The sequence below is a fragment of the Atta colombica genome, unplaced genomic scaffold (assembly GCF_001594045.1).
Source record: "Atta colombica isolate Treedump-2 unplaced genomic scaffold, Acol1.0 scaffold219, whole genome shotgun sequence".
In the NCBI taxonomy this organism is placed as follows: domain Eukaryota; kingdom Metazoa; phylum Arthropoda; class Insecta; order Hymenoptera; family Formicidae; genus Atta; species Atta colombica.
Genome location: NW_017259315.1, coordinates 970927 through 997731, shown reverse-complemented (window position 1 = coordinate 997731; position 26805 = coordinate 970927). Strand labels below are relative to the sequence as shown.

General features: G+C 32.2%; 1 protein-coding gene and 1 long non-coding RNA gene across 5 annotated transcripts in view; both read right to left on the bottom strand.

Moving 5' to 3' along the window:
* The window catches only part of LOC108687857, an 18823-nt gene extending 5281 nt beyond the window's left edge, over positions 1-13542 (bottom strand). The window contains exons 1-4 of one of the 4 annotated variants that reach the window (XM_018193865.1): positions 13369-13542; positions 12751-12865; positions 8036-9279; positions 6959-7507 (exon numbers count right to left, since the gene is read on the bottom strand). In XM_018193865.1, coding sequence (XP_018049354.1) covers positions 6959-7507; positions 8036-9274 — 1788 coding nt within the window. In that variant the 5' untranslated portion in view covers positions 9275-9279; positions 12751-12865; positions 13369-13542. Of the gene's footprint in view, positions 1-6958; positions 7508-8035; positions 9280-11000; positions 11076-11848; positions 11909-12750; positions 13004-13368 lie in introns of those variants that run through there. The other 3 variants (XM_018193864.1, XM_018193863.1, XM_018193867.1) reach the window with 3 other exon arrangements.
* A 12242-nt stretch (positions 13543-25784) lies between these two features.
* The window catches only part of LOC108687859, a 2353-nt gene continuing 1332 nt past the window's right edge, over positions 25785-26805 (bottom strand). Inside the window, exon 3 of the long non-coding RNA XR_001931760.1 lies at positions 25785-26694. This is a non-coding gene — a long non-coding RNA (uncharacterized LOC108687859). The remainder of the gene's footprint in view (positions 26695-26805) is intronic.

Here is a 26805-nt window from a genome sequence, read left to right as displayed (position 1 = left end):
ATATATATATATATACGTGTATAATAAGAAAACTATTTAAATATTTGTACATATTAATAGCAGTTGTGGTCATTTTCTCCTTTATTTTCTTATGATTAAATTCTTTTGTATCTTAATAGATGCGCAGTTCTCAACTTGAATAAAATATTGTCGTATCCTAGAGAGAGGAAGTTTCTTTTCTCCAAGACTCGTCCCGGAAGCAATTACGATAAAATCATAAAACACCGCAGCTATAATGGAAAGGCGTTTTGTTCGTGCATGATAAACGTTCCCGTGGCTCGAATATCGCACTTCTTTTCGTTTGCCGCGCCAAGGTGACTGACACTTGATTCGAAATTAAAGCTTAATCACAGCCCGAGGTACCCGGTGAAAGTAAGTTGACTCGCTTGTAAATAAGCCTTGAAGAAAGTCGAAAGAGCTATATTATATGTGCTAATTAACTAGGATGTATATAGAATATCCTATAATTTTTTATTAATATTTCTGACAGTGAAAGAGAATGACATTTTAAATTAAAAGTTTTTTTCCCAATTTTGATTCAGACCGTTATTTACAAAGTCAATAAAGTTGCTCAATTACGCCCACTTGGAATACGCAGGAATGTAACATGTCATAGGACTCGTACTGTACATTATCTCGATTAAAATTTTATTTGAAATAAATACGAATCAAGAGCTGTTAGAATTTTAGACTGGTTAACTTGTGCTAAATCTTATATTTATGATATTACATAAAAAATAAATTCATACGTTTCGATTCTTAATATGATCCTTTTCAATGAATAGTCTAAAACAACGCTAATTAATTACGCTAATTAATTAATTACATCTATCGCTTGTATTAAAATATGTTATTATAAATCGCTTATATTATAAAATTTTATTATAATTTTTCAGATAAATAAATAAATAAACAAATAATCTACCCATTTATTGATTTATTCATTATTTATTTATTAATTAATATAAAAAATTATAATAAAATTTTAATCGAAAGAATGTACAGTAAGCGCGAAGAATTCTATGGCACGTTACACTCCTTCGTATTCCAGCTGAGCGTAATCTGATTGAGCAACTTTAATCGTTAATAACTCGGTAATGGTTTGACCCAAAAAAAACTTTTAAAACGTCATCTCTTTCAAAATGTCATCCTCTTTTATTCCCAGAAATATTAATTGAGAGTTATGGGACACTCTGTACATATGAAGATATGATAAGTTTTTACAATATTGGTATAAGATATTGTATAATATAGGATTATAGCGAAAGGAATCAGAATTAGTCATCGTGAGTTTGTTGAGTACACATTGGATCGTGCTTAAATAAAATGTCATTTGACGATTTCGATAATCAGAAAATCATTTCTACGAAGTTATTGAAGCATAGCGTGTTAAATACGACTGATAATTCAAAGTCGGTAAAACAAATTGAGTTCTATGTCGTCGATAATTACATTCTAATGCGGATAATGTATACTTAAAAAAATTCAAAACGCAGTCATTGAAGATGAGATTTATAAATCACATCATAGTAAATATAAATCGTATAAATTGTTTGCTTCAAATATTTGCAATGTAAAAATAAGAAGTAAAAAGTGATATCTAAATCAATTTGAAACGATGGAATGTCTGTAGCTAGCTACAGTTTCACATAACGTATAAAAAATTGTCATTTATTAAAATATTCTCGAGTGAGAACGAATTGAATTTCATCGATACTCGACATCTAGTCATAATGTACAATCATGTTACATAATATCTCTTTAATGGTAATAGTAGTAATAGAAATATTAGAGTCGGCAAGGACATATTATATTTCTGTTCGCAGTCTATGTCATATTCTCGCGATTATAACGTGTACAAGTTATGCAAGATATTAAAAAGTCATTCTCACTGGCTTAAAATCTTAGGAAATGAATCAGGAATATGAAATATTTCTCTAATAAATTTGACGCGTTTTTTTCTAAATATAATTGACAGTTTTCCAATCGTTAACATATTTTTCTTAGTTGCGTTTTTTTTCTATAAGTTTCATTTTTTTGTCATTGTAATGATAAACGCGTATCATCTAACGCATTTTTGCGCTGTTGATCGATTTCAAAGAGACTCTTTCAGAATCAATATTGCTGATAAAATTCCAAAGATTTTGATCTGATAATTTGATGAACAAAGTAGGAGATACGGAGATCTCGCAAGAACATAATTTTTTTTTTTAAATTGTTATATAGTATCTATTTCTTTATCTGTGTGTTGTGTACGGAAAGATAATTATGTTTTGTATACAAAGCAAAACATTTGTTTTTATAACTTGAAGTTATTATTTATAATTTTCATTGCAATTATTAAATGACTGCACAATTTCACGAGATATATTTGTGTTAATAATATCAACAATATTCGTCATTATTGAAGTCATACAATGAAATCTCACGTTAGATTTGTGCATTATAAAATACTGCCGTTATACATTGTATCATGCGATTGATACGCACATCATCGATTGTCACGCAATAGAACATCTGTTTTATTTGTGACGCGACTAACAAAATGACAGAGCAACTTTCTATAGATTCAATTTAAATTTTACCGAAAGCGTTTCTTATGATAATTTGCTATTTACATGTGCACTTCTATCTCGGCATTTCCTCAAGAGAAAGTTAACAATAACGTAAATCATAATCGCGTTAATTATATTAAATGTTAAAAAAGTTATTAGATATTAACTCAGTCAGAAATGATAATGAAATCTACATAGAATCTACATACATCGATTCGATGTCGATTCCATTATCATTTCTGACTGGGAAGAAGCGCACCTTCCTAGCAAATAAGACATTATTTGTCGTTAAAATTTTGACGTTAAAATGACATCTTTAACATTAGAATAATATTAAAATAATTACAAATAATGTCAGTTTGCTAGGTAGTTTCGCGATACATTTATTTCATATTAAAATGACAACCACTTAAAGAGTGAAAAATTTCTGCATCAATTTGTAATAGATCTATTTTATATCACGAACCTCATCCTAAATGTTATATTAATTTTCTATAGTAAAAGATTGTTTTGCTAGACTACATATATATGGTACATGTAATAAAACGAGGGAAGGTGTATATTAGTAGAATGAGATAAATTTGTGTATATATGAGAAATTTCTAGAGTCGGCGATACGGCGAAAGTTGTAATCAGTTAGTGAATTGATAAAATGTCACGCATGGGAAAAACACTTTCATATATGTATATCCACAGTTTCTAATCTTTTTCACATTTACAACAACAATTTATCTTGGATAACTCTTCTCAGTTTATTGTAATGTAATTATCAGTCCGATACATGTATCCGTTTAATTAGCAAGTAATAATTAAACGCGTGATCAATAATCTATTTGCCAAATGACAAATTTTTCATTTTTCAACTGAATGTGTTTTACAGTTAATCATTGTTCGTTTCAATACAATAGTATTAAGACATAATAAAATCCTAATGTTGATCTGTGGATAACAAATCATATATAATATAAGGAATATAAAGAATATAAAGAATTTATGTATGTTACATTTATATAAAAATCTCATATAAAAATCAAGAGCAAAAATTTCGCCGTTTTCTTATCTCTATAATTTCTTATCTTTATAAATAGAATATTCAAATATTCGCATATTCGCAGGCGACATGACATTTTTTTTTTTACTTTTCTAAATATTTAGGTTATTGTAACCTGCATGAAAAAAGAAACAAAATGAGTAGTCTTACTAGTAAAGATACCGTCTAAGTAGCACAGCAGCATCTGCAAAGTGCTAAAAGCGTTTATATACATTATTTTTAGCGCTTTTTTAACAGTTTGTGGACGCTGCTACTTCAGCGGTTTATAAATATTTTGTTTGAAATTTCTGTCTGTTTCTCTTGCTTGCGCTCTCTCTCTCTCTCTCTCTCTCTCTCTCTCTCTCAAAAATATTTAAATACGTCGTTATACCATGAAAAAATAAATTCATATATAATAAGTGCAATTATATGCATTCTCGGGTAACAATTGAGATGAAACGAGTTGGTGTAATTATTATCAATTTGGACGATTGAAAGGTTAATCGATTATAGGTCGATGACGACAAATGGGCGTGCACTTGCAACAGGTGGTTTATTTCCACTCACAGTGAACAAGTGCACGAGTCAATGACTAGTCGATAATCATTGAATTTATCATATTATAGCGTAATATGCATTTGGAGATCTATATAACATTTCTGAAATATATCACCATCTGAAATATATCACATCTTGGAATTTGGTTCACTTATTGGGCCAATTCAATTTTAATAATTTATTGGTGCGTGGCAATCTCGCGTCTTAAATGTCAATACAAGTTCGATCGAAAAAATGTATATGGCACGATTACATAAAACCAATTACTTAACCAGTAGCTCAATGTGGATGTCTCTTCATTCGCATCCTCAATTACGTAAATGTGAGAATTTCTGCGTATGAATTTTTAAATGGAACTTGCTTTTATATTTCGTCATATCAGATAATTTATCTACCACTTTTATCGTTCGACAAAGAAACTTTCATCGCCATGAGCGTTGCTTTGAGCCAGTAGCTCGTGACCATCAGTCCGTTAAATTGTCATGTCCTAATTTGGTAATAATACCAGAAGTCATCAGAAATACAAACAATAAAATGCAAATAAAAATATATTTCACTCGAATCCTACATAACAATTGCGCTATATCTTATATGATATGATTTGCGTGATATTTTTACAAAAAATTGAAGCTAAAATAAATGAATTGTAAGCAAAAGTGAATTTGCATTGAGGATGCTGATCTGAGAAATCTTAATAAAAATTATTAATCGTGGCAACAATTATATCGTACATTCGATGTTGTTCAGAGAAACTTATCAATTTCTATGCTACACTATTGAAAAATCCACGGTCAAATGTAGTCACAGAGAAACAGTCCTGTTCCTCACAGTTACGTGTCTCTAAATATATGGCTTACACGCATACGCGATCTTCAAGACATACATGAGAACACATAAGGAAGACGGTCAAGCGTGTATAAGCACGCGCATATGTATGTGTATAAAACAGAGTTGGCTATTTTCTCCATATAACTTTCCCACACTTTCCATGCTTTGCTTTTGCGATGCTTCAAGACATGCTCGTGCTTGGCCGCTTAGCGCCATTTCTCTTGGACAGTCAATAAATCTCTCGATCGGACAAATAGCCTGTAAAATTTCAACTTGGGGAAAGCAGAATTAGAAAACGATGAACTGAAAAATGAGAGACAAAGTAAAAAACGAAAATTTTTTTTTTCGAAATTGGCATGTCTTGATCGTATTATATATTATAAATTTACGTGTAAAAATTAATTGTTAAACGCTCACACACACACACACACACACACACACACACACACACACACACACACACACACACACACATATAATATACATACAGAAATATGATTGAGATATCATATTATATTAAATATTATATTAGATATATTAGAACATTTTTTTCCGATTAATCATTCTAGACAGATTGAAAAAAATTTTTGGTCATTTTTAGTTCAATAATATTTGAATAATCTTTAATCAATATCAGATTTAATGTTCGACTTAATGTAGTTAATTTATTGATACAATAACTGGGGATTCATTTATATTATATAACTTGCAATGAATTCTAATAATAATTTTATAACTTAAATCATTATGAAATTGGATCAATTTTCATTATTTTTTCATAGGTCAATGAATATTTTATTACATTTACAGTTTTGATTCAGTAATATTAAGTTGAGTGATGAAAATATCCATTATTTCATAAATTATTGTTATAAAAATTTTAATAAATACACACAAACATATTCGATGAATAAATCTTTTTATACAAGTCAGCGATGCAAAGGTCAGAGAAGGAATTCAGCTTCATAAAATACACACATACAAAAAAGAAATGTTTCGTGCATAACAAATTCGCGTAAATAATATGTAATGACTTGATAGACATCAACAAAAAGCATTCTAAACGTGCCAGAAAAGTCTGTACAGATGAAAGCGATTTTCGATGAAAATGTCATCGCTGAAAGCAACATGTAAAAAGAAAGCAGACATTTAATTTTTTCTTGTTGATTCTAAGTATTTATCGCGCATGCATCTCATCGAAATGGCTACTTATATTTATTACTTATATAAAATATCTGTTGAAATGTGATAAGTTTAGTTGTGATAGGTTTATATAACCAGCAATAGACATCATGAGTAAAAATAAACATGTCAAGTGTGTGATTTGACAAGAAATTTTTTTTTTTTTTCATAAAAGATTTCGTCTTCTTAAATGAATATAATGAATACTTTATGTATGTATTTATAAGTATACGATAATGCAACATTTAAAAGATATCTAAGAGACGTATCTTTTAAATTTTTGCGTTACGAAATTTATTTTATTGAACTCTATCAAACTCTATCAGCAATCTTATTCATCGTCCTAAGATTATTAACAATTTCATACATGCCGATATTAATCCACATCTATTGTTGCATCGCGTTAATAAGTTAGTTACAAACTTTGTGGTCTTATTCATTACAAGCGCGATGTGCACACTCCTATTAATTTTAATAAGATTATTCAAATATTAGTGACGTTTCTGTATTCGAATATGTGCACGCGCGTACGGTGTCTATATTTCACATCCGGAATTCGCTTTAGAGCGCCAATGAAAACACACATGCACGCGTACAAACATCGACTACATTCTTTAGTCCCGTTCGTATACACGCGTATCTAATTTTTTCATTTCTTTCTAGTTTTCAAGATATGCGTTATGTTCGATCATATTGTCGCAAGTGTTCAACATCAGTACTTGTCAGTATCATGACAAGTGCACAAACATGTCAGTAATCTGAGCAGATCTTAGCAGTGAGAAAGAAGCGATAAGAGCGCAAGTACCTCGTCGGACTCGTAGGTTTGCAATAGATGAGTCGAGGCCATTAACCCTCTAATTGAGCCGAGCATTCTCCTCTTAATCAGACTACTTTTCCCACCGTGATCCCTCGATGCTTCGGTATCACTGGTCCCCGCCATCGTCGTCATTGCCGGCGCTGTCACCATCATCGTCGCCGTTGTCATTGGTATCGTTTTCATCTCGTCGTTCTCTGTGTTCACATGTGAGCATAGTTTGTCCATGCTCAAAGATCCTGGTAACTGTAATTTTGTCCTGTCGTTTTCCAAAATGTTGTCCGAACTGGCCGTCTTTCTTCGCAAATTGCCGCGCAATCTTCTCGTACCGTTCGCTGACATCTTCCCCAAATCAGGCGATACTGACATTGGTCTCTCCGTATCATCGGAAACGTTCGCTTCCTCCGAAACCGACGATAGACCAAATTCTTCCACTCTGGTGATCGAGCCAGACTCCTGGATGTGAGCTCGCGTTAAATCATAGAAGCCACGCTGCTTGCTCTTAGATGTTCCCACGGGAGTGGCACAATTGCTTCGCACCTTGATGCGAGAATTTTCAATAAAAAAATCGATCGAAATAAATGAAAGAATCTGAAATCTTGGAAACTTTGTATCGCGTTGTTCAATTCGTATTTAGGATGTTTGGAAAAATATATGTAAAAAAATTAGAGAACAAGAGCAAAAAAGTCCATATATAAGGTATATAGTTTAAACGTTAAAGTGTTTTGAAGTATTGAATTATATAAAATATAAATTGTACGTTTCTTTATAACCGAAAATTTCACACTCTTAATTTTTCATATTGAGTAACACTATAAACGTATTTATAGTACATTAGTTAAAATTGTCTCAGATTTGAAGAAATTGAATAAATACATTTCTAAATTTTATCTGCTATTTTTACCTACTGTAAAGACCGTACGTTTAATGTTATCTTTTGAGAATCAGATATAATATAACTAATATGTTATCAATCTAGTTTCCTTACATTCGACCGATTTTAACTAATGTTTACTATAATCGTGCCAAGATTTCTTATCTTTTCTTTCCTCTTTTTTTCGACACTACCTCGGGACTGAGCGCGCCAACCGCTTGCAACTTGGCGTGCCTATTGACCACTTGGCCGATCCTGGTCTTCTCCTCTCGCAGCCAGCTACGCATCCTACCCCAAGCCTTGCCCAATCGTCTCTTCTGCAACTTCAATCGCTTGCTGCGGTTCGAATCACCACTCTCCGACAATGCTGCCTCGTTCGGGCATTCCGGATCCGAATACGATCCCGACATCGACGCTATGCCAGCATCGTAACCGTCGCTATCTGACGCGCCGTAGCTTCTTCTGCCAGATTTGAGTGACCTGGTAGAACGTTTCATCTGATCGCGTTGTTGGTTCTTATTCTTCTCAAACGAAACAAGTATGTTCGTGCTCTTGCAGTTTTCCTGCGTGGGATTGCAGATTGGCATCTCTTTCTCTTGCAAATCGTTCGAAGATACGTCCTTGCGCGTTGATTTCGGCACGTCGTAAAGATCCTGGCGAATGACTGGTAATGAGGGCTCACCCGAATTTATTTCCTTATCATGTCCAGTTCGTTCTAAGGGAGCTTGATTATTTTCTAGGCTGGCGCTTTTAGGAAGATCATACAGTTGATTTCCTGAAGAATCAGTTTGATCGCTCGTGTCAACCTCCAAAATAACGATCTCATCGTCGTTCTCGTGAAAATTCTCATCGGCGCGCAAAAAACTGAAACTGATGGTCGGCACTCCATCGGCGTCCGTCTTCACCGTCGTAGTGGCATTCAGTTCCATAGTACTGCGTCTCTTCCCATTTCGAGTCTTTAAGTCGTTTACGCGAGACTTGGGATTTACTTCAAAACTGTAAGGCCTGACGTCTGCGCGAACTTTATTCGATCTCACGACGACCTCCGCTTTATTTCGCGACGCCTTGTCGACGGCATCAACATTATCGGAAGACAGCGAGAGTCTTTCAGCGAGAAGTCCCATCGTCGTGTCTTTTTCCGAAACATTGTTTTTCGATGACAAGATTTTCGTATCTCCTTCCAAGGACTTAATTGTCCTTTGTTCAACAAATCTTATTCCCATCTCATTATCGCAGGATCTTTTATGGTCTCCCGCTTCGTTATTTTTCATAATGTCGCGTTTCGTCTCATCGCGGAACTCACGACAATGTACGATTATCGGTGTCGGGACGTCGTACCACGTTGCCGTCGCGATATTCGTGACGCCACTGTTCAAGGTCGAACTCTTCGCGGGAGTTCTCAAAGCTGTCAAAACGTGTCGCCCCTCCTTCATCTCCGCTATATATATATATATATACACATATATATATATATATATATATATATATATATATATATGCACACACAGAATGTTCCAAAAATCTGGATACAGTCGAATATCTCAAAAATAAATGCAATTTTGAAAAAAAGATTTAGACAAAAGTTATAAGGCTTAAAAAGACACATTGGATGATAATATCCATTTGACCTTAGGTGGTATTACTCCAGGATTTTTTTTAATGGAATTGTATATATATATTTTTCTTCTTTTAATTTTTCCTTCCGTTACGACGTTTAGCCCTTTTGGAATCAGTTTTCGAAATCAATCGTTAAATGACGATCGAATCACTGATCAAGTTGAAAAATAATGACCAAGTGAAACATGTTTCAAAAATGTTGCTCTACTTGTCGCGTTATCGCAACAGATACGAATAACTACTCATTAGTCGTTGCAACATTGAAGTAACTTATGTTCAATTCACTTCTTCATTTCTTCGAGTGAAGAAAAAGATCTTTTGAACTTCGACATTAATTTCCATTAATTTATCGAAGGAAGTGATCAATTTATTTTGTATCTGTATCAATGGTGAGAGTAATCAATATCTCGGCGCTGCATTTCGAGAATCTGAATTTTTCTTCATACGAAAATAATCGTATAATATAGTCCGGTTGGATTCCAGATGACACTTTTATGGCATCTTATTATTATGCATTACTTTGCAAATGTCTTCCTTTATATCACGCATAAATTTCACACAAATTCTTTCAAGGCAAAATGTTCTATTTATCACAAGCCGAGCGAGTTTGTTTTCGTTTATCGCGAGGCTTAATTTCATACTCGATTGCGACTTCCCTGTATCTTGTAAATTTTTCTTATCGTAGAAATAATCGGTGATATTGAAATCTAAATTTCTATATTTCAAATTTTGTTTATAAAAAATAGCTCTGTAGCCTTGAAATTTTCACATCCTGTATCTCTTAAACCGTTTCCAAATATACTCGTTACAATTTTGTATCCTCTAATTTCTATCGCACGTAATCACTCGCAAACATATTTCTTACGTCTCATAAATTTGACTAACAGAATACTGGCAAAGCCTCAAATTTATCCGATAATTTTTATAATCGAGAAAAAAAATTTCATCGGCTATAATTGTTAATTTTTGTTCGTAATCACGTTATTAGATATCGACGAAGAGCTTTGTGAAATGGCGATCGCAACAATAACTTTTTGCGATGACACACCGAGCCACCGCCGCGCCTTGGAACGATTTCGACAATTTCCCATGAATCGAATATCGATATGAAAACAAGAAAAAATGTGCAGATCGATATAGAATAAATTTGCTGAATAGGTAGATATATGTTAGATTTCGCGTTGTTGTCTCCTCATCTTTACCATACTTGTCGTCCTCAACTTAACGCATACGTGGCTCGTATATTTGCTCGCTCATCCGAGAATTATAAGCACGCGCGTAAATATGCATGTACGCTCGCAAATGTACGTATAAACATATAACGAATGTTTTATTCGAGCACGTCGGACATAAAACCGTTGTGCACGGAAGAGCGGATGGCACGATCATCAACGATCACGCGCGCGCGAGCTTTGACGAATCTAAAACGAACGAACGACTCTACGCTGTTGTCGCAACGTCGTCAGCTAGTATTATCTACGCGTTACGTAATTACAGAGAGCCGAATGAACGAGCAAATGTAAACGGGTTCGTGAACGATACCAAGTATTGCGTTCCAATTTTCTTCGAATATAGTTATTTAGCCGTTGTTTTTCTTCTTGTTGTTTTACGCTCTCGTTGCACATCACGCGCGCAACAATTGGCACAGCGTAGCGCGGCATCACGTCGTGCACTAGATAGCGAACGCGTGAGGGCCGCGAACGAAATGACCGGATCGAAGCTGAAGATCGGTTAATTTCGCATAGCGGAGCAAAAAGCAACCGTCGTCTTGAAGTAACGACGCGGCGACGCGACGCAATTCACGACCATGAACACCATGAGCTACGGAACTTATGGCAGTATGAGAATTCACGTCCGCGCGTTCGACGACATAGATGGATGTATAGATAGACCAATGCAATGTCATCGTCTCTAAAGGAACAAAGTTGTACAAAATATAAATACGCGCGCGTACATTTAAAGCACAAGTGCAAATTTTATCTTGATAAATTGAGTTTCGATTAAATATATATTTTATTTTAATTGTTCTATTATTTAACTATTTAACAATTCTATTTTATTTGCTGTCAATGTAACAATTAATCGTGATAAATAATAATTACGAATCTTCGCTCGAGGAGCCAACAATTCGACTTCCGAAAATAATTTTTTTAAATGCACTCGTTGTCGATAACAATAGCGAATGATTTTCACGTGATTGTCGCATATTTTCAGATCTACGAGTTTTTGATCGATATCTTTAAATAACGTTAAACAACAGTGGAATATCGCGAAATTTTTTGCAAGACGACGTGACGCTCCGGCAACGACTGTTGGAGGCCGCTTGGAAGCAACGTTATACAACCGCGATGAACAATTATGTTCATATTATAGCACGTGTATATGCATACCGTTTATCGTACAACAGTCGCGTCGCATCGTATTGTACTTGTGAGCTTCTCCTGCTCTTTACTCATCGCATTAGACACGCGTTTCGTTTTATCCCCCAAGAATCGTCCGTCCAATCTCGAATTAGCTAAGATTCCGATCCTCCTTCCATCTCCCTACCTTCTACTGACACGCGCGATATTATTACACGCCGGACAAAGCGATCGCTTAAAGAGATCTGAAAAGATCATTCTGTGTTAGTCTTAATTTTCACGGCGCTAAATTTGTTTAGCCGCACTTAGCGTTTCCGCAATTTTGATTTACACGTTTTGTTCTGCAAAGAAGATAGCTTTATAGCAACTAGAAACTAACATTTGGTGAACGATATATTTTTTTTCTTTCTTCTCTTTAGTTCCTTACACCTCCCTGATAATATTTCACAAAATATTTCCGATACCTAAATCTCTCATGTAAGATAGAAAAGATTTATATTTTTATATTTCTTTGACACGAAAACTCTTGCACGATACGATCGCTTTGCATTACGCTCTACAAAATTGTAAAAATTGAGGCCATGCCGGCATTTCCACTGTTGCTCGAGTAAGCAACACGGTTATCGAAAATAGAAACTTTACCAAATCGAAGATGGTTCCTCGTAAAGTTGTTACATTTTAATTTTTTTATTTTATTTGTATTTTATATTTTAATTTTTTAAGTACTGTATAATTTTAACTATCTTAATATTTGACAGCGTTGAAAACAAGATATACTTATAACGCAAATGCATTTGTTGCACAATAAGGATAGAAATGAGAGATACAAAGTGCGATATCACACAGGATTTGATGTAGAGACATGACGTAATATTAGACTAGATAAGTAAAATGTCCCATACGAATGAAATTTAATTTTTGACGCGAATTACCTTTCTCTATTCGTTATATTCGTTTTATATCGATTGATATATCAATTTTGATCAGTTTCGCCTTCGTGTGAATCAAGAAATGTCAAGGATTCTCGTAGAAATAAACTTTCAACACCTGTGATTCAATATCATCGATCGTTTTCGCGTAAAAATTCAATATTTAAGAAACATGATAATGCTGCACTAGAAACACAAATGCTTTGACTACATGATACGACTTTCTTCAGTAAATAACACACACGTAATGCACAGATCAATATTGCACTTTAAACTTCAAATATTATGAAGGAGAATTAATCAAAGTTTTATTTTCTTACCGATCTCTTCTACGTTGAAAAAAAATATAGTCAATTTTAATAAATATTTAGTTGAATACTGTCAACGAAATATTTATTAAATATAAAGATATATTTATTTGATACAAGCAATGTTAATTTGATTTAACAATCTTTTATTTTACTGAACAAATATTTATTTACTGTAAATAAATGTTTAGTTGGCAGTATTGAACTAAATATTTATTAAAATTGACTATATTTTTTTCTCAGTGTAGTATACACATGTAAAAATATTCCTACTGATTTCAAGCGCCTCTGAAATCGTTATGACAAATCTTACGACAGAATTGTTCGAATTTACACGATAACTGCACTGTCGGAATCAAACCCACGTCTATGTTAGAAGATGCACACAAAGCAGGTGCGCGTAATCGGAGGCGCGTGTCGCTCATTCTGTGCACTGTGCACGTAAAACGTGCATACGTACACGAGCGTTGCACCGAAGTCACTGCAACAGTCGTGGACTGTTTGTCCCGCTTGCGGGAACGAGTGCGGAAACGCGCAAAGTCCGTACGAGGTAGAAGAGGGGCGGGGAAGAGGAAGGAAGGGAGAAAAAGAGAGAAGGAACTGGCATGTGCACCGGCGTAACCCCAAAACGAATGGTAGCAAGCAGTGAATAGTTTTAAGGCGACCAAACGTGTTTCTAGGCGGGGGATTACGCACTTCGTATGCGTGTTTTCTGATCTACGGATTATATTTAGCCCGCCACTCCTTAGCCACTCCAGTATCTCTCGCTCTCTCCGCTCTCGCTTGCTGGCTCGTTCGAATATGTCGCTAACGAGAGTCGCACGTGCGTCATATTTCGCGCCGAATCCTTATACATGTTGCATGTATCGATGCGCATGTAAAGTAATTCACACAGCGAGGGGGAAGGGGAGAGAGAGAGAGAGAGAGAGAGAGAGATGCATGTATTCTCTTTTTTTGGACGTGTATGTTGTTACTCTAATTATAAATTTATCAAGTTTATGAAATATTTCGTTAGTAACGCGAATATAAATTTTACAATTAACCAAATGCACATGTCTTTATTAAGAATAAATAAAATAATTGTAATAAAATAACGGTTATAAAATATGTTAATAGAGATGAAAATATTTAAACATATTAAAAAAAAGAATGTTATTGAAGACACCAAGTTGTTAAACACAGGTCTCTTTCATTGGCATATCCTATCTTTTTTAAAAGTTCTTATCGAGCGTATGTAGTATAAATAACCATACGCAGAATAAATCAAGTTCACTATTTCATGCTAAGCAAACGTTATCATCAAAAATACAATACATGACATCTTGTGATAAGAATCCAACGTGATAATAGATAGAAAGAACTGAATCTAGTGACTGGATGCATTTCTATGTGCAGATAAACATTTTACGAAATCGTACGAACTTTTTGTAAAATTTTAAGCTGATTTAACTGCACGGGTGACTCCAGTCGAAGGTCGCATTTATTGAAAAGTATAGTTCTACATTTTTTATTATTTTCTAGTGGAATAACAAGTGAAACGTAATACGAAGCAAAAACGATAGTGAAAATCGTCATCGCGTGCATTATGATATTATCAAAGGAGCAATGTATGTAGAAAACATAATAATTATTCTGGTGAAAATTTTTCTCAGAATTTTTCATATAATTTTTCAGAATTTCTATATAATTTTATAACTTTCTCACATTTTTTATACTTGGAATCGGAACATTTCAGAAAATCTACATCTTTTCTCAGAATTTTTCATATATGTTAATTATGAAATATCGTAAGATTTCTAAGATTTTTTTAAAAGTATAATTTCTGATGAAATGATAAAATCTAAAAAATATTTTTTTTATGGGATGAGAAATTTCAAAATATTTCAGAATTCACTTGTATGAAAAATTCTGAAAGAAGATGTAGACTTTCCGTATATTTCTGAAAAAAGTTCCAATTCGTATAAAAACTATGAGAAAAATTTTCACCAGGATAGTATCACACGTAATTAGTTTTCGAAAAGTATACGTATTGGGCGGAGAATCTGAGCGGACTGTACGAGGCATTAAGGGTGCATCAGATAGCGACAATAAATCGTGCGAAAGATGCCGAGAAAGTAGTATTACAGGAAACACGTTAGTGTTTCTCTAGGAAAATTTCGTTTATGTAAAATTAATAGAGCAATCAACTTTCACACGTAAAATTGTTGCCACAGAGACAAAAGAACGAGGGAATAACAGATTTCAACTTATTAAAAGCCATGTATTCTGGTATACAATTTTTTATAAAGATTGAAAACTGTCATTCCCTGTTCCTGTACTTTTTAATTGTGCATTCTTGAATCATTAATAAGTAATCAAGTCTACAATCTTATAAGTAATAGACCCGTTTATTACGTATATATGTATGTGTTCTCTTTTAACAATACAGAAAAATACATTGAAATTGTAACAAATAACTTCCGTGAAAATTGTGCGTCAAGGTCGTTGTGGAAAATAGCATCGACATCAGGTGTGATAACGAAAAGTGATTTTATATAACATTGTAACGTACCGAGCACAAAGTGAGAAAAAGACATGAAAGCAAGAAGTGAAGAAAAGTAATGTTTCTGCTGTTGTTTTAAATATTACGTAATTGTACTTGGACTATCATTACAACAGAAAATTATTCGCGAATGCGATTCATCTCAAATTGATTCATCTCAATGCTAACCAAATATGACTTTCGCAAATTTAGCAATATTTTAAATTACGACGATGTCGAGATAATACGTATATCAACAATGTCCTTATCACTGCGTGACACATGCAATTGTACGTATCGCATATTTCTTTCCTTTATATAACAGTTGAATCCGTAAGAAAATATTTTTCGGCAAACTATTTTTTGTTTCATTTTAACTAATTTTTGTAACCTTTGATAAACATTTGATTTGTCAAGATGTTCATGAAACGATGATTTCGATAAAAGTTACAACGCAAAATATATAAATGTTTGTGTAGACATGAAAATCATGTTCAATCCTTAATGTAAAATATTTACAATTAATCCTTGGGAAAATTTACTTAGAAAGCCTTTAAAACTTGAGAAAACTAGAAAAAACTAAAGAGAAAACCTACAAGAAAGGTGGACACTTTAAACATTTGTTTAATGTAATCTTAAAACTTATTTAAAATTTATGTAAAATTTATTTAAAAAACTAAAAGAAATAATTAAAGAAACTTAAAAATTGTGAAAAATAAATATATATTATAAAAATAAATAACAATTTTACAGATTTTCTTTAAAGTAATAATTGTAAAATCATAAATTTGCTTAAATTTGAAAGTAAACCCTCTTCATTTATAAAAAAGCTTACCAAAAAATTATTTCATGAGAATACTAATGAAAAATCTTATAATGTTATATCTTTTTTCTTGTATCGATCTTAGAAGAAAATTGCAAACCTTCGCGTCCTAGTGGCAGTGTCACGTACTATTTGCGGGTCATCTTACAATTAGCCTCATTTAACCTTACTTTAAAACTTACAATACTTTAAAAATTCTAGATGCAATGGAAATGATAAAAGTTTTTCTAAGATTATTTTAAAGTCAGCCTTGAAATTTAGATCATGATTAGATTTGCCTTTATACACACTTTAAATTATCTCAAAAAATTTTAATTAATAATAATAATAATAATAACAACTAAATTCTTAATTATTTTTATTTATTTTTATATTAAATCCTTAATTTCATTTAAAATCACAATTTTTCCAAGGAAATTCATTTAGAGAGCAAAGCTCTTATCATACACACCTTCAGTAAATAGTACAAATACGCTAATAAGATCTTTCGTAAATTTTTCTCGCATTAATTTTTGTAATTTGTCAAATGACAGCCCGATATAACACAAAGCCCCGCTGCATCAGTGTAAATTTAAATCAAAATTGCGAAACCATAAGTCCAATTCTATACGGGGAAATAGTGGAGATAAAATCTGTGGATGAATTTATTGAATCATCCTACTGATCTCCTTCCATTCTTCTACTACAGGCCACTTTCTCGCGAAATCTTCGCATTCCGTCTTATGACAATACAACTCTCTACTTGTCGAGCTAAAAATTGGGGTAAAGTCTATTATGGGATAGACTTCTAATATAAGATAGCGGGGTTTCTGCTAAACTATAATAAGCATATGTGTGGCTGTTTCTATCATGAATTTTTTACTTTTAGAGTAAAACCTGTTTAATAGAAAATTCATTATCAGATCACGCGTATAATCGTTGCAAAAAAAGATTTGTGAAATTGGATGTAGTCAAATTTTATTGATTTTATAATCTTTAAATCTTGTTTTACTATATAAAAATAAATGGTTGATAATAAAGTCTGCATACAGTGATAGAGTAAGATCGCAGTTGGTAGGAAAACACGTGAATGATTGTTTAATTAAGATTAGATTTGGTGATTGTGAAACCACAAGAAGTGGAAGTCATAATGAGATATTCAGAATATTCCTAGCTAATATGAGAGCATCTAAACAATTCAGTATTCAAAGTGTACTATCGAATGATATGTTAAAAATGATAATTCTATTATTGTCAAGATTTAACACACACACACACACACACACACACACACACACACACACACATCAAAAAATTATATAATTATTAATATAATTATTAATATAATAAAAAATTATATAATATAATGATTTAATAATTTAAAAATAAGTTGAAAGAAAAAGGGCCAGAAGTTTAATTTATAAAATTGGTAGATAAGTAAAAAAAACCTTAATAAATTATGAAATAATTATGAAATTTAATAACATTAACAACGAACTAACAACAAACGATGACAATCGGATTGATTATTATGTATAACATTAAAATTTTTTGTTCCTACTGTAATATAATAAAAGCGTGTAATAAAAAACACTTTTCTTTATGTTTTTCTCAGTTTCCTATTATGGAATATTACCTCATATAAGGAAACCCTTATATCTCATATTAGGAACCCTTTTTTTGAATGAGCAAAATCGGCATTTTTGATAAAAAATTTCATATCATTCACAACAAAGTATAGTTATTATCGATTGCTAATTTTTGACGATAAAATTTAAATATATTTCCCATAAATTTTACATGAAGGTAGAAGATACGGGGTTACAAATTAAATAAATTACAAGTCTTTTTAAAAAAAGTATTTTATAATAGGCAACTTTACTCTATTTAAAGAGTCAAGATGAAGTTTAAATTAATGAATCACGATCATTAAATATCAGTCTGCAGAAGGGATCACAATTCCAAAATAAATAGTTCTAATTTTTTCCATATTAGAATGGATGAGATACAAAATTAAGTAAAAATTTTGTAGCATTAACAATAAGACAATTTCAAATTAATCAGAAATAAAATCCTGTTATTTTTCTCCTGTATATTTATTACTTACTACTTATATTTACTACTTACACGAAGATATCTCGCAGAAGAAACGCGACTTCGGAAATAATTTATATACATATGTATATGTATGTTTTTCGTGACATATGACGTATGTACTTCCACATAACGGATTTCAAACACGTGTCGCATATCCGGCATATCGAGAAGAGAAGCCGAATACAGTGCACCGCTAATACAACACTGCGTATCGTGCTTTTTCTACTACAACACGTCATGGAATTTTTTGCAAATTTTTTCCTATATTTCCACTCTAGAATCGAAACGTTGCTTCTAAGACTTTACTCTTTAATGTTTCATAAAATCTCATATTTTCAGTTTTACACAGTTTGTAGGATTTTTCTCAGATACTGTTATACTTAAGGATATTGGAAGAGAAAAAAAAAGATTTTCTACTATACATTCGTACATACTTTACTGTGTTTACTTACGTGGGAGTTTTGCTGGGACTTGGGACATGCACGAATCCAACCAGGAAGCCAATGATACGAGGCCGGAAACATTGTAACATCGTATTGATATAATGCACACCCATACAATTGTGTTAACTTTGTATCGATAATTGTCGAAAAGTATTAAAATAACAGGCGAGCAATCTTTTTCAATTTTCGACTCGTCTCGCAATTACACTTCTTTTCAGTTTCTATTCTTTAACTTTAATCTAATCTTCAAGATATTAATTAGACCACAATTAATAAGAATCGAAACACGTAATTTTTCGAGATAATCTCTGAGTGATACAATTCAATGATTTTGATTGAGCAATATTATGAATTGAAAAACTTAGACGTTTTACGCGAGCTGAAGATAAAAATTGACTGATGATAATGCGATATCTGCGCATAAAACCGTTGTTGCTTATCGCTTATTATTAATCATATAAAACACGTTATCTTATTTGACAAATTTTTCCAAGATGTCCCTTTCTTGAATTTTAATCGGCTCTAATTGTAAGTACATTCTAGAGCGGATTGAAATACAAATCCTTTTATATGTATTCCATACTTTACAATACACATTTAGGCATTAATATTCGATGTCAACCTTATATATGTCTATATATAAGTATATATACGTAGGTACGAATTGACCTTTGACGAATCATAGTTTAGCAGACTTTAAAATTGATTCTTCTTTAATGCGTTCGTTTATGATATGACCTGATTTTGTAACGCATATTCGTGTAAAAGTTTTTAAACATAAAGTATTTCGAAAAGCTTCCTCTTTTTTTGTGGATCATGAAATGAGGAATGACCGACTAAACATAGAAGATGGTTAACTGATATATGGAAAACTTATTTGCGATAGATGTTTCTATTTGCGATCAATTTAGTTTTGTCTAAATGTTCAGAATTCGAAGAGAGAGAGAGAGAGAGAGAGAGAGAGAGAGAGAGAAAAGAAGCAATAAACGTTATCCTTGGATATAATTTCACGCCATAAACCTGTTGTCCCGCGGAATAGTGCGTAAGCATACCGCGCGCAAAAACGCACGCAGGAAATTATGCCCCGTTACATCGTTCGGTAAAGCGTTGGTCTTTGCGCAAGACGTATGCGCTTCGTCACCTACTTTGTCATTGGATTTCTCGACAAATTTCAAATTAGTTCTTTTTTATTTGACGAGAGAATTATAAATAAATATATGTTATATATAACTTTACTTGAGATTATATACTTATCTTTGAAAAATTATATTCAAGAAATGCGTCGTGATAAAAGTGTCTTGGAATTTAAATAAAAAAAGAAAGATTGAAATCAGACTTTAAAATAAAACATGGTGATGTTAATCATCCATCGGTGATATCGATAACATTAATGAATTTTCGTTGTTCAAATGCATACATGTACACGTATACATATAAAGTCATTTCCTCTCACGACGACAAAGAGATCGTACGTGTGCGAATTGTTAAAAATTCTACTCAGTCAAGGAGAGTCTTTAACTAGTGACAATTATTCACGCAACTTCGTTAATATCAGTTAATATCTGTGAGATTGCATCCAAAGCTTTTATTCCCAACTAGAATTGAATTTTTTGCAATGTACACAACGACAAGTTACATTTTGTCAAATGATAAAACAAAAAAGCAAAAATCTTAAAGCAAAAATCTCTCAAAAGTCTTGAAACAAATATTGAAACTTTTAAAAGAACGAAAAAAGACTCAATTAATTTGCATGGATTAATCCTTTCAGTTAATCGACATTTATCATTAAATAATCGATACAACGATATCACGTAGCGGTACTGTAACCGGACCGCTGACGAGGCTAACCGGAAGCGTCTACCGGAACCGGTATCTCTTTTACTGCGCCATTCGCTATTGAGCTGTGATAAATGTAAAAAGTAGGTACATGCGCGCAAAAATACACGCTTAATTGTACAACAAGAGTAATAACTATTGTTATGAGTAATAACTTTTGTGCAAAAAATCGGTGTCCATTTAAAGCAGATTTGTGCAATCTATCGTTTTTACTTTCAATTATACCACTATGAAAACTCTGTATAATTTCATTTAATTTGTAATTATGTGTAACTTAGGTGGTGTATTAATGAATATATCTACCATCGAATTCGAAATATAATGGATTTCACGAAATCTAGATAAATCTATTAATTTTTGTATCTATATAAGAATCCAATCGGATCAAGAAAAGTGTTACAGTGTTGAATTTTCGGATTAAAACCCTAAAATACTAAAGTATTTTAAGTGACCAGAAAACAGTGAATATGCGTTATCAAAATTCTGCAATAGCAATTACAGATATGCATCAGTGGAGAAGCATGTCCGTCGATCGGCAACCTTTACGAGATGAAAAATTATAGCAACGTATTCGCTCGATCTGATGCCCTCGGCGTAATGAAAGGCTGGTTTGCCATTCGATCGTTTTTCTCGCATTTTCTCACATTTGGCGATTGTATCATGCAGAACTGTAGTTACATATAGTAACAATTCAAGAGAAATTGCACATTTGAATATTATTTAAAATATAATACATACACCGAGAAAAAAATATATACTATATTTTTTCTCAATGTACTATGTAAATAAATATATGTACACACACACACACACACACACACACGCGCGCGTGTATGAACTAAACTGAATCGAAAAGTTCTTTATTATTTTGCCGAAAAGTCAATTTTCGTAATAATTAACAAGATAGTAATTACTAAAAATCGCCGAATTGGTTTTCAATAATTTTTTACTCAAAAACTATTAACTTTACAGAAAAACAGCAACAGACAAAAATTGTTTATTTACTTCTTATAAAGTTCTGAGAATTTTTTCAGAATTTTTTTATACCGTACTTTCTCATATTGATAAAAATAGTTGTCAATAAGAAAATACAATAATAAAAAGTTGATAAAAAATTGTAAAAAAATTTTTAGAGCTCTATGAGAAAAAAATAAACAATTTTTGCTATTTTTCTATAAAATTGATAGTATTTAAATAAAAAATGATTAAAAACCAATATTCGGCAATTTTCAGTAATTAATATCTTGTTAACTATTGTGAAGATTACAAAATGATAGAGGACTTTTCGAGTCTCAGTTTAGCCGATTCTGCCGAATTGCGAGAATTTTATTGTTAATTACCTTGTATATAGAGTATGGAAACGGAAAGATAGAATGATGGAAAGGCGGAGAGAAGAAAATGGAGATGGATATGTGCGTGCGTGTGCGTGCGCGTGCGTGCGTGTGTGTGCGTGCGTGTGTGTGTGTGTGTGTGTGTGTGTGTGTGTGTGTGTGTATAAATATATGAATATATAAGTATATGTTTCTTGTGACATAAACATAATATAAATTATATTTCTCATAACATTTGTCAATTATACAGTAATTTTAGTATTTATAGAAGATAATATGTGACTTATAGTTTATTATAAGAATACATAAATGTAGGTAATTGGCGTTTGATATTAGTACAAATGAAAGAAAAGATTGAAAATAAACATTATAATAACATTATGACAAGTACAGATGCATAATAAACTACAATCTTTTCTAAATGTAGCACATACATTTCGCAATTTTCACGTTTCATCGCGAAAAAATTCGTAGATATTTTACTATCATCAGATAGTGGCATATATACGATAAGTAATATAAAATATAAATAAAATAGATAAAGAGAGAAAAACGTTGAATCATGATGGGAAAAGAATATTATAACGTATCAACATTGTTTGATGATACATTTGTAATGCTTCGATTAAACTTTTGCATTGTGCTAGATATTATATTGGATTGTCCAGAAAGTGTCGACTAACCTATATAATTTAATAAATGTATATTAAAATTTAAATTTTCTGCGTTTCAATTTTCCTTCAACATCGATACGAACTTTCCGGACAACCCAATATTTATTGAAACTATGGATTATATAGATATAAATACACTTTGCACTAATTGTAAGAAATATAATCAAAGTAGACATTTAAAAACAAAAATAAAATCTACTTGAACGAGTTAGAATAGAGCCTATTGCTTTTTCTACAAAAAAACTTTATTTGTAGAGGAAGATCACCGATATCGACATATCACTTTGTTTATAATGCTGACAATTAACTACCTATATTAAGTATCACCACACATGACTTTAGTTGCTGAGTCTACAGAATTTCTTAACTTTTATGCTTATTGAAGATTTGTTGACAATTCTGATAAACATGACAAAAATAAAAATTGTATATAATCTATCAAAAATTTAATTTATAATAAATATTATTACATTACTTGGCGAATAATATTGTTCATTAGCAATTGCATTACTAATGACAATTGTCGCGTACAACAATTGTCGCGTAACATGCGAAAGGATCGTGTAATGCCCAAGCGAGTTGGAAAATCCATTATTTATTTAAATATATGTACATACATTTTATGAAAAAATGTTACACCGTTCATTTTTCATTAAATTGAGTTTTTTCTTTCAAGTTGCTCTCTCAGCAAAATATCGATTCTAATTAAATTAGCTTTAAAAGACAAAGGCAAAATCAATCATACTTAATCGATATTATAACTTGAATCTTAATACAATTAAGATAAGTTTAAGTTTTTCTGTAATTCAAACTACGCACAAAAGTCTCAAACATCGAATTATATTTCCTTTCGAAAGATTCCGATAAATGAGTAAGCGATGAAAATTTTCTATATCATTGCCACTAAAGTGCAATGTTTACCTACAATTTGACGCGCTAGACACCCGGTATCTCGTCAACATTTTTCGCGCTTAAGTGCAGAATTGCATTTGTGTTGATTGCAAGATCGGACGTAACGGCTGTATCAGCTATACAGCGTGTAAAGTTCAGCGGCAAAGTTTTGCTTCGAGGCAATTTTATTTGGTTATATAATTAATCGATTAAGTCTTCAAATGGATCGGAGATAAGAAAAAAAAACGAGAGAGAGAGAGAGAGAGAGAGAGAGAGAAAGAGAGAGAAAGGCTGAAAAATACAAATAGTCTCACAATCCTTTCCTCCATATAACATATGTATATATAATCGGTAACATCTTTTAATATGAAATAAAGAAAATGAAACAAGTACATGAGATCATGAAGAAAGAAAAAACATATATTTCGTCATCCAAAATATATACAATAATATCTATAATATACTTATATCTATATAATAATAATTTACATCGATTAGATAAATATCTAACAAAATTTACCATATTATTATGAAATCAGTAGGTTAATGTATAATTTATTAAAGAGCCAACATAACGGGAGTCTGAAATAATTTTGCTACGCCCGCGCTCGCAGATTTCCATAACCATAACCAGAACGGTAATAAGTATCGATGCAGTAAACCGAGATCCATTGGATCGATCGTAACAGAGAGCCCCTCAGGGGTGAAAGTCTTATGTCAGAGACATACATCTTATTATGCCGGACAAGCGCGTGATCCACGCAGCGGAACGAATTCCGCTCCCACGGAAAGTCCGGGAACGTACTCCCGTCAAGAGAGAAAGAGAGAAAAAAGATCCTCTCAATTTTGCAACAGTGCACGATAACATTGCACTTGCAGATGCACCTGCAATCGAAGAGCGCGCTCTCGAAAGTGATTAGAATGGTTCCCATAACGATAATCACTATACGCTGGTTCATGTTTTAAATAGCTTTGGTATAAGAATAGTAGCACGATTCAACTCCTTTCTATTACATTCTCTATTTAATCACATGCAACATTATATTAAAATTTTTGCTATTACACTGTAAAACATTTTTGTGTAAAATTACAACTATTATTAGTGAATAATTTTGAGACCATTATAATAGTTGTAAACATTCATGCATTTGTAAATTTGCAATATGCAAAAATAATCTCTTCTTAATTAAACAGATTTTGGAACTACAATTACGCGAATGTGTAGTATAGGAACGATAAGATATAATACATTTCGCACTATATTATTATACATTTAACAACAATAAAAAATTACTATTATAAAAAAATTTATTAGCGAAAAATTACTATTATATTATGTAATATTACTAAAATTTGAATAATTACTGAAAATATTCAAAATATCCCACTATTTACGTAATTTTCCATATAAAATAAGATATATTTACACAATAAAAACAAATTTACATAATTTTTGTGGAATTAAATAATTTCTGTAAAATTGTATGATTTTTTTATATTTACACGACTAATCATGTAATTTTTACATTTATTATATGTGTAAATTTACGGAATTTTTTTACAACGTAATTTTAATAGCAGCTGTTTGATTCTGTTTATGAATATTGTAATTTGTATTGTATATAATATTAAAATATTAATAATATATTTTTGTTATTAATGCTAATTCATATTGATTTTAATTTGATTCTCTATTAATACAGGCGATTCGATCATTTCTCTTAAAACAGTTTCCTAGTGTTTATTAAGATTAATATATCTTTATTATTACATATAATTTATTATACGAAATACATTTAAAAAATAATTTATATATTATAGCATTGTTTGCAATGTTCAATGTTTCAGCGCTATTCCGTTAACGAATCTCAGATAATTTTATCGATGTAATATCCAATAATATCGCAATCAATCGATACAAATATATCTTCTTTCGAACGAACAAACAAGTTGCGATATAGACAGGCAATAAATATTAATTTATTCGATGGCCATTGCAAACGAAAAAGAAACCCGAAAATTTTATGCTCTTTTAAAAATGAAGCGGGCGAAGGCGAACTTATTAATTATTCAATAATGCTTTCGCCCACCTTGATAAAAAAAAAAGAAAAGAAAAACGAGAGAGAAACATACATATTCGAGTCTCATAAATATCGGCAGATACATTAACAAGATATGAGATTTTTGACCTTGTAACACATCACCTTTTGTGTTTTTCTACGACGTATACATTATTGTTATTACCCTATGGTAAATTTTGCCGGCTACGGTGAACGCGGATGTTTGACCGAGATTATATTCACGTTTCCAAAGAGGAAAACAGGGAAGGGAGAGAGAAAGAGAGAAAAAGGAAAAAAAATAAAGATATACATATATGTATTGGAGATTAGAGAGCGCGATCAATTTCGATGGCAGCTATATTGCTCTTTATTTAATTAACATTATGGAGATTTGGAAGTATGCCGAATACGTAGTCAGCAGATGGTATTATTCGCATTGCAACCATTCGCGGAAACGTATATTGACACAATTGTTGCATGACGATATAATTATCCGGCGTTAGTCATTCGTGGATAATAACTGATCGACCGGCTACAATTAGATTTGTATCGCAATTATGCCGATACGCATCGACGATACATCATTATTACTTAGACGCGGAACTGCGATTTTGCTGAGTTCGTGAGGCTAGAGTGAAAGCACGTCGTTATACATAGATGTACCGCTTTTACCGCAGCCGTGGAGTTTCTCGCTTCGCGCAGAAGTGCATCTATGGATGCATAGGCGCATAGGCAAGTGCGTAGAAGCGCATAAGTTCATAGGCGTAAATAGGTGTAATTGCATATAACATGGATGACGCCGTTGCATTTTTTAAACCTGATTAATAGATATTTTTAAGTAATTGCGTTATTTACCGCGTCCACTTCCTTGCATGAGATAGATCATAGAAAACTTATTGCGTGATTTATTAATTCAATTGAAAGTTTTGTTCATCATCTGTGTGTTATACGATGATATGACGTGAGTGCGTTCATTATCTGATCCTGAATGTGATAATTAAAAACGGCCACAGATAAAACAGAGAAGTGTATACATATGTGTGTGTGTGTGTGTGTGTGTGTGTGTGTGTGTGTGTGTGTGTGTGTGTGTGTGTG